The sequence below is a fragment of the Monosiga brevicollis genome, genomic scaffold (genome assembly GCF_000002865.3).
Source record: "Monosiga brevicollis MX1 MONBRscaffold_2 genomic scaffold, whole genome shotgun sequence".
NCBI lineage: Eukaryota > Choanoflagellata > Craspedida > Salpingoecidae > Monosiga > Monosiga brevicollis.
Window position 1 is genome coordinate 2,389,834 of NW_001865039.1, and position 11,749 is coordinate 2,401,582.

At 54.7% G+C, this 11,749-nt stretch overlaps 4 protein-coding genes across 4 annotated transcripts in view; 3 read left to right on the forward strand and 1 right to left on the reverse strand.

Annotated features, from left to right (window-relative positions):
- Positions 1–1,734, forward strand: part of MONBRDRAFT_22369 (uncharacterized protein) — a gene marked incomplete at both ends in the record, with an annotated part of 3,371 nt that extends 1,637 nt beyond the window's left edge. The window contains 3 exons of the mRNA XM_001742289.1: positions 219–1,310; positions 1,433–1,573; positions 1,694–1,734. Of these exons, the coding sequence (XP_001742341.1) occupies positions 219–1,310; positions 1,433–1,573; positions 1,694–1,734 (1,274 nt within the window). The remainder of the gene's footprint in view (positions 1–218; positions 1,311–1,432; positions 1,574–1,693) is intronic.
- Positions 1,735–2,692: 958 nt separating this feature from the next.
- Positions 2,693–4,504, reverse strand: MONBRDRAFT_35629 (uncharacterized protein). Its single transcript, XM_001742738.1, has 2 exons — positions 4,073–4,504; positions 2,693–3,921 (listed from the first exon to the last, which is right to left on the reverse strand). The coding sequence occupies exons 1-2, from the start codon at positions 4,229–4,231 to the stop codon at positions 2,830–2,832; spliced, it is 1,251 nt and encodes a 416-aa protein (XP_001742790.1). The 5' UTR covers positions 4,232–4,504; the 3' UTR covers positions 2,693–2,829.
- Positions 4,505–5,544: 1,040 nt separating this feature from the next.
- On the forward strand, positions 5,545–8,493 carry MONBRDRAFT_5245 (uncharacterized protein; the record flags this gene model as incomplete). The annotated part of the gene is made up of 5 exons (XM_001742290.1): positions 5,545–6,706; positions 6,916–7,151; positions 7,398–7,580; positions 7,731–7,923; positions 8,051–8,493. The coding sequence occupies 5 exons, from the start codon at positions 5,545–5,547 to the stop codon at positions 8,491–8,493; spliced, it is 2,217 nt and encodes a 738-aa protein (XP_001742342.1).
- Positions 8,494–9,873: 1,380 nt separating this feature from the next.
- Positions 9,874–11,432, forward strand: MONBRDRAFT_13528 (uncharacterized protein; the record flags this gene model as incomplete). The annotated part of the gene is made up of 4 exons (XM_001742291.1): positions 9,874–10,125; positions 10,216–11,016; positions 11,134–11,208; positions 11,310–11,432. 4 exons carry the CDS (start codon positions 9,874–9,876, stop codon positions 11,430–11,432), a joined length of 1,251 nt encoding a protein of 416 aa, XP_001742343.1.
- Between the last annotated feature and the right edge of the window lie 317 nt (positions 11,433–11,749).

Genomic DNA, 11,749 nt, shown 5'->3' on the forward strand with positions numbered 1-11,749 from the left:
TGAGTACCCACGAACCTCAGTCCCCAAATTCCCCGGTTGATGTCCCGGTGCCACCTCGCGATACCCCGGCCTCTGTTCGCCTCTGGCGAGGCGACAACTCCCACAACCACGGTAAGCACGACACACCTCGACACCCTGCTAGCACTGTGTGTAGATGGAGCAGACGTGCGGCCGTTCGTTTAACAGCGGCATGTTTTTCTTTTCGCGTCTACCCATAGGTACTTCGTATGCTGGACCGATGACCGCAGGCTCGTATCAGCAGGCACGCCAACATCAGCAGCCCGATCAAGACGTCTCTGTGCAACGGGATCAACAACAAGCCCGCACCCTTCTTCTACGCGTTCGAGAAAAATTTGCCACGGAAGGCTCGCCTTTATCCCGGTCCCGCTCGGCCGCCGTCGCGGCTGCTCGTGGCCGCGACAAGACTGGGAGCATCTTTGACTTTCACCAGTTACGCCAGCGCTTCGAGTCTGGGCGGCCCAGTACAGCGTCGCCCACCAGCCAGCGCAACAAGGCACGCACGGCTTCGGAGAAGAGCTCGGGTAGCGTGCGCAGTCGCCAAGGGGCTGATCTCCGCCGTCACGTGCTAGAATCGCGTCAGGGCTCGCAAACCGATGATGCCGATAAGACTGGCACGGATGAGGCAAGCCCCGCGCGTCATGGCACCTTGTCGATTGTGGACGTGGACTCGGAGAGTAGCGTCTCCAGCTACACGTCAAGTCTGAGCAGCCCAAGTCTGAGCGACGAAAGCGTGCCGCCCACCACGGAGGCTGCTGAAGAGCAATACCTCTTGAGCGTGGCACACACCCGTCTGCTGAATACGCAACTGCGTGATCACCTGGCCTTGACGCGCATGGGCGGCAAGCGCCTCGATGAGATTGCAGAATTCAATGTGGATGATGCTGCCGTCAGCACCCGCCACATGGTCGACCGCAACACTCTGCGCGATGAGCTTCGCAATTTGACTCAGGAACGCGATGCTTTGCGTGCCCAGTCTGAGAGCTTGGTCAAGGAGAAGCTGCTCCTTCGCGAACAGCTCCACCACCACCGCAGCAAGGTGGATGCCCGCCAAGACGCCCTCCGAGCAGAAAATCGTCGCTTGCGCACGCAGCTGCAGAGCATGGCCATGGAAACCACCTTGGAGCACTCCATCTCCTTGTGTGAGCCCAACGTGAGCGATGCACAGCTGCAGGAGCTGCAGCGAACGTTTGACGAGTATAAACAACATCAACAGCAAATCTTGATGAGCCTGACCAGCGATAATGAGCAGCTCCTTCACGACAAAGAGAGTCTTGAGAATAAGATGGAAGGTGAGGATATGACAATTTACCGTTGTGGTTTGCCCTTCGTGCTCCATGGGGCACGCATCTTTACAGATAAGCTGAATGCTAACACGATGGTATGTGTTCTGCTGGATGTGGCCCATATGCAGCAATGCAAATGGAATGGACAGCCCGCGAGGCGCACTTTGGCGATGTCATGGCCAAGGTGTCCAGTTTCAAGTTTGAAATTACCGAGACTCTGCGCAAGGTGAGCTCTGATCTGAAAGTCTTCCAAGCTAAGTTGTTTGGCTGTCATTATTATTATTATTATTATTATTTTTTTTTTTTTTTTTTTTTTTTTTTTTTTTTTTTGGTTAAAGCCGACTCCCCCTCTTGCTCCATGTTTGCGACGTTCTTGTCCGTGTCTGCAGCCATGGTGTCAGCTTTTGCGTCTGTGTTTGATGTTGGCTGATCTGGCGCCTGGTTTGGTTCAATACAGCGTCGAGCGGAGCTGGAGGACCGCGAGCAGGAATTGGCCAATTGCACCGAGTTGATTCAACGTCTGGATGCAGACTTGACCACGTCTATCAACGAGAAAAAGGTGATGGAGACCAAGCATGCTCAGTTGCTGGCCAAGTACGAGCGTCTCAAAGCCGAGCACCGAGAAGTGCAGCGCCAGAACGCATCGCTCTCCATGCTGCAAGCACCACAGAGCGCGAGCGCCTCCATGCATGAGCAAAGTGCCAGCTTTCTACAAGGTGGCATGGGGCACATGCAAGCTTCAGATAGCTACTTTCTGGACCCCATGCTCGCCCAAGGGCACCACTCACGCCTCGACGCGGATTTGTCACAAGTCTCAATGACCAGCGTCTATGGCCAGCCCTTGGTTTCGTCAAACCAACCCACACCCAGCCAGACAGGTGGTGAGCAGGGCAAGCGCAAGCGTCGCCGCTTTCCATTCTTCAAAAAACACTAAGCAAGTTACCTTCCAAGTGCCTATCTTTGTGTTCTACTTGTGTACCTGATGTGGCAACGTCCCAAGGATCAGTGGGTGTGATGTGGCCGTGTTCAAGGCCTGAAGTGATCCTGCGGGTGGCAGGATGCTTGTAATTATTTGCCGCAGAAAAGTTTAGACAAAGTTCCCGCTGTTGAAGCCGGGGGCGAATGGAGCGAGCTTGTTTTGTTTGATTGCAATGGCATGGTTGTCAGCTCATGAACGACTCCTGTGCCTGGGCTTGCATTCACAACCTTTGTCCCTCTTGCTTGTAAGAAGTTGATGTTGTTCAATATGCGCGTCGCGTTTTGTGTTGCTTTTTTCTTGTCGTGTGATATGCACAACTGGTGGGCAGGCCCTTCATTTGTTTTGGCGCTAGATCTGGTGACTGCAAACGTGGCGTGAATCCACCAAAGAAACTCAAGCGGGCTGTGATGAAGGTTTTGGGAGATCAATCATAGAAAGCAAAGTGGGCAGAGAAAATACTAGAGCTATGCCAACACAAAAAGTGGCACAGCAGAGAAGGAATCCTCCAGCAAGGCCCGGCCGGAGTGAAGATTTTCTCTCGGGCGCTCAGGCATAATGGGCAAAGGAAGAGATGAACGATGGATACGCCGTGCTTAGTGTGGCGTAGGCTGAAGATGTGACGGCAGCCTCGGCTAGGACACCGGGTGCATCTGACAAGGATTCTGCGGAGCTGGCAGTTGGCGGCCGACTCGCTTCGACCTGGGGTGCCAGTACGTCGGCAAACATGCCAATGGTAGATGGAAATTGTTGCGACAAAGTGGCATAGGCATGGGCACTTGCTCTCAAAGGCGAGTCCAGGGAAGCATCTGTTTTCGCTGCGTGCGATGAGCCAGGTGAAGCAGCCGGAGCTTCGGCCTCAAAGTCACTGCTTTCTGTTACTACCACCAGGGCCGAGGCTTCCTGTTGAGCCAGATCGGCGGCTGCTTGGGCTGCTGCTTCAGCTTCGGCTGCAGCTTTTGCCTCTTCGGCGGCTTTTTGAGCCTGCTGTGCGGCGACGTGCTGCTCAAGAAAGTACGTGCTAAAGGCCTTGACGTCCTCTGAAGAGACGCCATGAAGGAGAGGCGTCAGAATGGCAACCAAGGTCGGGGCGTCGATGTGATCGGGCATCTTCTGCCGATCGGCATCAAAAGCAACCATTGCAGAGATGTGGGGATAGCGGCTGATGCACTCGGTAACAAACGGGGCAGGAAGACCCTGTGATGGGAATTTGGATAGCAGGGGCTCAAGCTGGGCTTCAATCGCCAGGCGCTGGGCTCGAATCTCAGCATCCATGCGCTCACGGCGTCGTTGAACATCGGCCTGTACGCGAGAGCGCGAGTCACCGGTGGCGGCGTGAAGGCGGTCTTTGAGGTGTTCCATGACGACCTGCATGGATTTGGCATAGGGGGAGCTATCGTTGAGGTTGCTATAGCGTGGGTTGTTGCGCATGAGGAAGGCGGCCAAAAAGTCCACTGGGTTGAAGCGACCGACGAGCGACTCAGAGGCGGGGTCGATGCCGCGCTTTTCGAGATCACTAAGAACAGCTTCCAGACCCATGACCACGGGGCCAAGACATTTCTCCACCAGGTACACGCGGGTGCGCAGGTCCACAATGCCAGACTCGGAAAGCCACGAGGTCGCCAGCAGGTCGATTGGCACCTGCGATCACAACATCAAACGTCAGCGGCGCACACGGGCGCAAGAATAGCGAGGAGCAGGCCCAAAGGACAACGCCTCACAACAAAACAAGAAGGACACACAAGAAGCGATGCCGATCGAGCAGAGCAAACAGGCGTGCGTTGAGACTTGCGTTTTGGAGAGTCTCCAATTGATGTTGAATCTCGCGTTGTTGCTTTTCAAGTTTGTTGCGGCGCACAATCTTGCGGGCCACAAGTTTGAGGGAATGGCGTTTCTGCAAGGCCGCGGCTGAGGCAGGACGCCGCGGTGGTGGCATGGGCTGTGCCATCATGTCCAAGGCCCTGCCCGAACACAACGTATCTGCAGCAACAGCGCTGGATCACGACCAGAATCACCGCTTTGGGCCAAATGGCGGCCTCGCACCACGGTGATCAGGACCGATGTCCCCTTTTGGTTGGTGTTCCCTCTCGAACAATTAACCAGTCACTTTGCGGTTTGCTTTGCACCAAACAGGTCAGCCCGCGCAGGTGCGTTTGGAGCGAGGCGTCCTGCCGTTCTTCCTGGCTCGACGCGTCGTGTTGGGTGCTGGCGCTTTTTGTTGATCTGGTTGCCAAGATCAAATGCGAAACCAGTGATGGTAATATCTCTACTGTCGACGTGAAAGTATTTTACTAATTGTATTCTGCGGCGTTTCACCACGCTTTACATAAGCTTGCTTCTCAAGGCAAGTCCCTAATGGGAGGTTTCTAGGGAAGTTTTATAGGAGTTGTATGCACTCGCGCGTGCGTAGTGTGCTGTTGTCAGCGTCCCACTGCTCCTGCTTGACTCGTCCCACACTCCTGCTCCTCTGACAACACGTACCATTGCCACCCACGACACATGATACCATCTCTGAAGCTCTCCCTCTGAAGCTCTTTCTCTCTCTCTCTCTCTCTCTCTCTCTCTCTCTCTCAAAGCACCCCCATCAACCCAACCTCTCCCTTCTCTCTCTCTTTGTCTCTCACTTCTGGCGTTCTGCTCAAGTCGCCAAACGATCTGGTGTCGGAATAGCTCGAAGAGGCGTTTGCCTCTTTTTACAACGCGCGTAACAGCTTTTGCAGCATTCCATCGGGTGCGAGAGCGAGAGACGAGACGCAAGCGGCTTTGTGTCACGCCAATTGGGCTCTCGTTTTTGATCCATGCTCGGCACCGGCACAACTGGCACCGCCCTTTTCCCACCAATTTTGTCGTCATTCTTTGCCTCTCGGCGCAAGAGGTAAGAGAGAAATGTGTGGCGTGCCGCTTGCCGTCCTCTATCCGTCCTGGCCATGGCTTGGGTGTGTTCCGCGCCATTTCAACTCGCTCAAAGCGCGTGCTTCCCCGGATAATTTTTTAGGGTACCGCCTGCCCGCGTGAGGGCCTTTTTCTCTGCTCTTGAGCGCCACAGACTTATTGATATTGAGCACAGCCTACCTGAGCACCGTCTTATTCAAACCTTGGCCCGGTTTTGGGCGCTGCGATTTCCGCATGCTCTCAGCAACATTGATGTGTCGCCAACCGAGACGAAGAGGAGGCTAGCCTCCCCGTGCTTCTCTCTCCGATTCAGTACAGCAAACAATAGTCTCACAGCTGTGGTACTCTTGGATTTTCCTTCGAACCGTCACAATGGCACGGATGGGAGACAAGCTTGTCCTTGTCTTGTGTGGCCTCTTCCTACTTGCTACTGTCACCCGCGCCGTGCCTGTGCGCGACCGTCGCTTTCTCTCAATCAGCATTGACTTGAGTGTCCCTTTGGATATTCTATTTCCCGGTGATCCCACAACAACGACGACGACGACGACGACGACGACGACGACAACAACAACAACAGCAGCAACAACAACAACGGCAGCAACAACGGCACTTCCCTCCACGACCAGCACCAGTGATACCTCCCCTGTTGTGGACCCTCCCACCACCACCACCACCACCACCACCACAACGACAACGACAACAACGACAACGACAACAACGACAACGACAACGACAGCTCCTCCGAGCTTTTCATGTTGGTACAACATCACCTGGGATCGATTCATTGGCACCGGCATTGAGCTGAGCATCCTCAAGCAAGTCGTGGCCGATCGGACCTTATTTCAGATTGGAACCAGCCTCAATGTCTCTTTTTCTTGGCTGATGATTCAGTCGTTTGATATTGTGCCCATCACGGCCACGACTGGCGTTTCCTACCCCCGCCTGGTGACCAACTTTGACAACCAAACAATTCGTGACCTCTTCCAAGCTTACATCGATGCCTCAGGTGAAATCAGCGTCGTCCTTGGCGATACTTTGACCATCCCCGCGGGGTCCATGGAAACTCTGCCTTCCTCTGCCAATCCCACCACGCAAGGGCCCAACACTTCCGACCCAGGCAACGATGTCCCCACTGCTGATTCGCTTGCCAGCTGGCTTCTCACCATCGTCGTGGTGGCTGCTGCCGTTGTTCTTCTCTTCGGCGTTGGCTGGGCCGTCAAGAGTCATAGCTCCACGAGCTCCAAAAGTAACCCGCACTTGTCCGAAGGTGGTCTTACCCCCTTGCACATGGCGGTCATTCAACATGATCCCACGAGCTTGCAGGCCCTCTTTGGTGCTTCCCAACAAAGCGTCGACTTGGTCCCTGACATCCCCATGGCCAACCTCTCCTCTTCTTGGGACCAAGGAACCCGTTCCTCCATCTCCTCCCTCCAATATCCATACTCAGCCGCCACTCACACCACCAGTTTGGACAGCTACACCAGCGAAGCGGCGATGGCGCCTCATGGCATGCCAGCTACAATCCTCACACCAGGTGGGCTTGCGCGGTACCAAAATCCTTGTAGTAGTTGGTGTTGTTTGAGTTGTTCGAGTTGTTGGGGTTGTTTGAGTTGTTTGAGTTGTCGTCATTGCTGGCGTCACCGCTATCATCGTGATCGTAGCTTATTACCCTCGGGCATCTCTTTTCGTTGAATGCCTCTCACTTTCTGGCCTAACTTCTGTCTTGCTTGTAATCACCCACAGCACAACGACTGCAACTTGATCAACGCGATGGTGCTGGTTGGACGGCTTTAGCCTGGGCTGTCCAGGCTCGCAACGGCGAGCTCATGCACCAACTGCTCTCCCTGGGAGCCGATCCAAACATTCCCAACAAGGATCAGCAGTCACCTCTGCATCTGGCCGTGCTTGTGAACGCTGATCGGCGCATTATAGAAATGCTGGTAGCCGCAGGTGCCAATATCGACGCCATGGACGCCGAGGTATCTTCAAAGCCCTGCTACATTTTAGTTGACATTCGCCTGCCCTTGCCGCGCTCATTCTGCCGACGTTCTTGCTGATAGATGAATACACCATTGATACACGCTTGCCGACATGGCCGCTTGGACGTGGTTCGCCTCTTCTGTCAGCTCAAGTGCACCCCTAGTCTGGGAGACAGTCGTGGCATGACGGCGGCCATGCACGCGGTAGTCCAAGATCAACACCAGGTATTAAGTCATCTTCTTAAGACGGACCCTACGAGCATCAACACCCAGGATGCCAAGGGCTGGTCGCTGCTGCATTGGGCCCTGGCCATGGGCTGCAACGAATGTGTTCGCCTCTTGTGCCGAGTACCGGGTCTCAACACTTTGCTCACAACCAAGAACCGGGACAATATATTCCACTTTGCCGCCAAACATGGCGACTTGGAGGTGAGAGCCGCGTTGAGCTGTGGATATTTTAGCCGAGGCTGTTACAGTCCAGCATCGAGCAAAAGCGTCAATGCGTCACCTCGCACTTCACGCTGCCTCATTGTTTTTTTTTTTTTTTTTTTCTCTTTGCCTTGCTCAACCCTTTACCAGATCATCACAGACCTGATACACTTTTTGCAAACCCCTGAGGCACGAGATTCAGTCAAGGGCTACACCATTGATGTTTCGGAGATGCTTACCAGCGCCAACTTGGAGGACAGGACACCACGCGACTTGGCAGAAGACAGCGGCAACCCGAAAGCGGCGGCCTGGATCTCAGGCATGATTCTCCAGCTTCGGCACGGTATGACCGCTTGCCGTGTGATTCCCTCTTTTCGTATCTTTCAGAAAATGGTGTTTTGGCGCTTCGTTTGCCTTGTTTGAGCCGCGGACGCTCATGCCGTTTTTCGAAACGCGAACTTTGGCCGCAGGTGGAGCCAGCTCGACCAAGCTGTCACCTGCGACGCACTCGTCGGCATCACCCATGCTGTCTCCGATTTCCCATAGCTCAGCCGTTATGTCACCCATGAATTCGGATGAGGATGTAGCTCGACGCCTAGGTTCGCCACCAAACCGACCCTCTGGCTGGGCCCTCGCAGCTCAACCCGCTGCTCAACCCGCTGCTCGTGAGCGCGAGAGAGACAGCTCAGAGTCAGAGGACCCGGCTCGCATGGAGAAACGCTCAGCACAACAACAGCGCCGTCGTGACCGGCGGCGCGTGTACATGCGCAAGCGCCGTGCGGACGAGCGTTTGGAACTGGACTCCATGTCTGCTCAAGTTGAAGCCCTGCGTTCGGCCAATGCCGACCTGGAAAAGATTTGCCAGGTTCTTCGCGGCGAGGCCGACATGCTTCGTCGCCAGATTCGAAGCTAGTTCAGCTTGACCATCTTCGAACTGGATTAGGTATATTCAATCCCCTGGTCTCGACACAATCACTATTGAGACGCATCTGGTCCCTTGGTGTATGCAAGAGTCGACCGCCACATACGGCTTCTTGGCCGTGCATGGCCATACTATTATGACGGTGATTTTATTTGTTTTGTTTAGTTTTGTTTTGTTCTTGTCCCCGCCTCTCTTACTTGACTGCCCGTCGCCATGCGCTTCTCCTTCTTTCTCTGTTCCTTTCCCCTCATATTCTTCAGCCAATGCTAAATACTTGGGAAGAAAGCGATCATGGTTGTTGCTGTTGTGCAAGCTGGCTGAATGTTGTGGTCTCTGCACACAGGCGATTATGTGCCTCCCAAGGAGGCTTTCTACTTTGTATGTTGTTGTATCGGAAAACTGGGTTTTCGCCATACTATGTCTGTTCGTTCTTGCTTTCCGTGGTCTGTGACCTCTGATTCCCGCACATCTCGATGATGAGTATTTTGTCGCCTTCCTGACCCTCTCGTCGACTATCAATTGACCGTTGGCCTCTCAAGAGGCAGACAAAAGTATCGCTCGTCTCAGTTTTTCTTCTTTCCATCGTGTGTGCTCCACACGGGCACGTGAGGTTCGAATATGAGTACCACATTTTGCGCGCTGAGACTTCTCTTATTATTTGGTTTCCGAGAGTGCAGCTGGCTCATCTGCACACACACACACACACACACCACGTTGTGGTCTTTTGAATTGGTGCAATCTTGATTGTATTGCACAATCCTCGAACCAGCGATGTCAGACGGTCTTGGCCTTTTGTCTTTTGGTCCTGCTTAAACTTGACGTCTCGATCTCTGTTTTATCTCTTGTGGGGGCTTGAAATTAACGTTGCTGTATTTTGCGACAGCGGTACGTTCTCTGATTGCGACCACGCCGCCCGCCCAAAAAAAAAAAAAAAAAAAAAAGGAACACGCTCACTGGATGTGCTGAGACGGCAATGGGTGATGCGGATCACTGCAAAACGCGGCGGTTGGCCTTGAAGAAGAAGCATTCACTCACTCGCTTCTGGTGCGTGGAACACGGGTTATATCATTGTCGCAGGAACTGTGTGCCTCCCTCACACAGCTGGTCGAGTCGAGAAGCGTGATTGCGCCTTGACAGGTCAGTTGACGTGGGCGCGCAGCACCCGCGATCGCCGCCGCCTCTGCACCGACCGAGTCCCGATCATTCATGACTAGCAGCCTTCAATCCATCTATCGACCTGCCAATCCTGGTTTCCATTCACACACATACAGCACATGCTCGCCATCACCAACACCCAACGCCGCTTGACTCTGGCTCACGACCTCTTGACGCACTGCTAGAGCCACCGCCGCCATGTCGAGCGCCCTGCGCATGGCCCCGCGGGCTCCAGCAGCCCTGCTGGTTGGACGCCAACAAGCGCGTACCTTTTTTGCCTACCAAAAGACGAGCCCAGCAGTGACGTCGCTTGTGGAACAGGCCGTGCGCGACGAAACTCGTCGTCAACGTGACGAGCTGGTCCTCATCCCATCCGAGTCGATTTGCTACCCCGAGTGCGAGAAGGTCTTGGCATCTCCTTTTGGCAACATCTACGCTGAAGGACAGCCCGATTTGCGTCTCAGCCGCGTATCCCCCGACCTGGCCACGGACCGTGAATACTTTCATGCCTGGCATCGCCGCCTTAGCGATGGCCGCTTCTACCGCGGTTGCAATGAGAGCGACCGCGTCGAGCTCCTCGCCAAACACTATGTGGCCAACACCTTTGCCCGCCTGGAGGGCGGCATCTCGGCCGATCGTATCCATGCCAACGTCCAGGCCCTTTCTGGCTCCCCTGCCAACCTCGCCATCTACGCTGGTCTGCTCCGCCCAGGAGACCGCCTTCTCACGCTTCACCTCTCGCACGGTGGTCACCTCTCCCATGGCTCCCCCTTCAACGTGTCTGGCAAGCTCTATGCTACCACCCAGTACCAGATCGACCCCAACTCACGCAAGCTTGACTACGATGCCATTGCTCGCTTGGCCCAGGAGAAGCGCCCTGCCATGATTGTGGGTGGTGCCTCAGCCTACCCTTTTGACTGGGACTGGGCTCGACTCCGCGAGATTGCCGATGACGTTGGAGCCTTGCTCCATGCTGATGTTTGCCATCTGGCTGGCCTCATCATTGGCGGTCAGCTCCAGAACCCTTTGCCCTATGCTGACACAGTCATGTTCACCACCCACAAGACCCTCATGGGCCCCCGAGGTGCCGTCATCGTGACGAAGGACAAAGATATGGCCCGCCGCATCGATAATGCCGTCTTCCCCGGCATGCAGGGTGGCCCCCACATGAACAGCATTGCCGGCATTGCCCGCATGTTTGAGCTCATTGACCATCACTACGACGACTACAAGGAGCTTCAACGTCTGGTTGTGCACAACTCCAAGGTCTTTGCCGATGCATTGGTGTCGCAAGGCTTCTCGCTCGAGTACGGCGGTACCGAAAACCACATGGTGCTGATCGACCTCAAGAAGTACCGCGTACGTATTTGCAGACCCCAAAACTCTCAAATGAAAACTGCATACCCATCACCGTGTGTGTGTGTGTGTGTCTGGTCCTTCCAGCTCGACTCACATCCTCTTTTGGACTTTGAATAGGTGGCCGATGGTTGTCCTCTGGACGGTGAGACGGCGTCCCGTCTGCTCGAGAATGTTGGCATTATTGTCAACAAGGTGTGTACCCACATGGAATGAATGTCCACGCTTACGAGCTTTTTTTTTTTTTTTGAATAGAAGGCAGGAACAAATCTCACCTGGCCCACGTCGTTGTATAGAACACTCTGCCTGGCGATGAGAATGCTTCCGACTCTAGCGGTTTGCGTGTGGCTACCCCTTGGTTGACGCAGCGCGGTGTCACTGATGCCCAAATCCACGAGCTGGCCACTATCATGCAGTGAGTTGCCGACGCTGAGCCATGCACCACCCTGCTTTGGTGTATTTCTGCTTGTGGCAGTGAAGTCTCGTCCTTCTGGTGCCCTCGTACTGTGCTTGCAAACGACGGTGATGATATTTTGACTCGAAACCCGCACTGCTTCAAATAGCGAGCTCCTGTCCTCCGCCAACGGCTTTCAGGTGTGGGCTCCCTCGGGTGACGAGAAGTGCCGCGCCCGCGTTCCCTTCCAAGTCTTGCGTGACAGCCGCGCCAAGGTCAGTGACCACCTCATTCTGAGTGCCGTGCTATCGATCGTGCGCCCTGCTCGCGCTATCCCCCCCC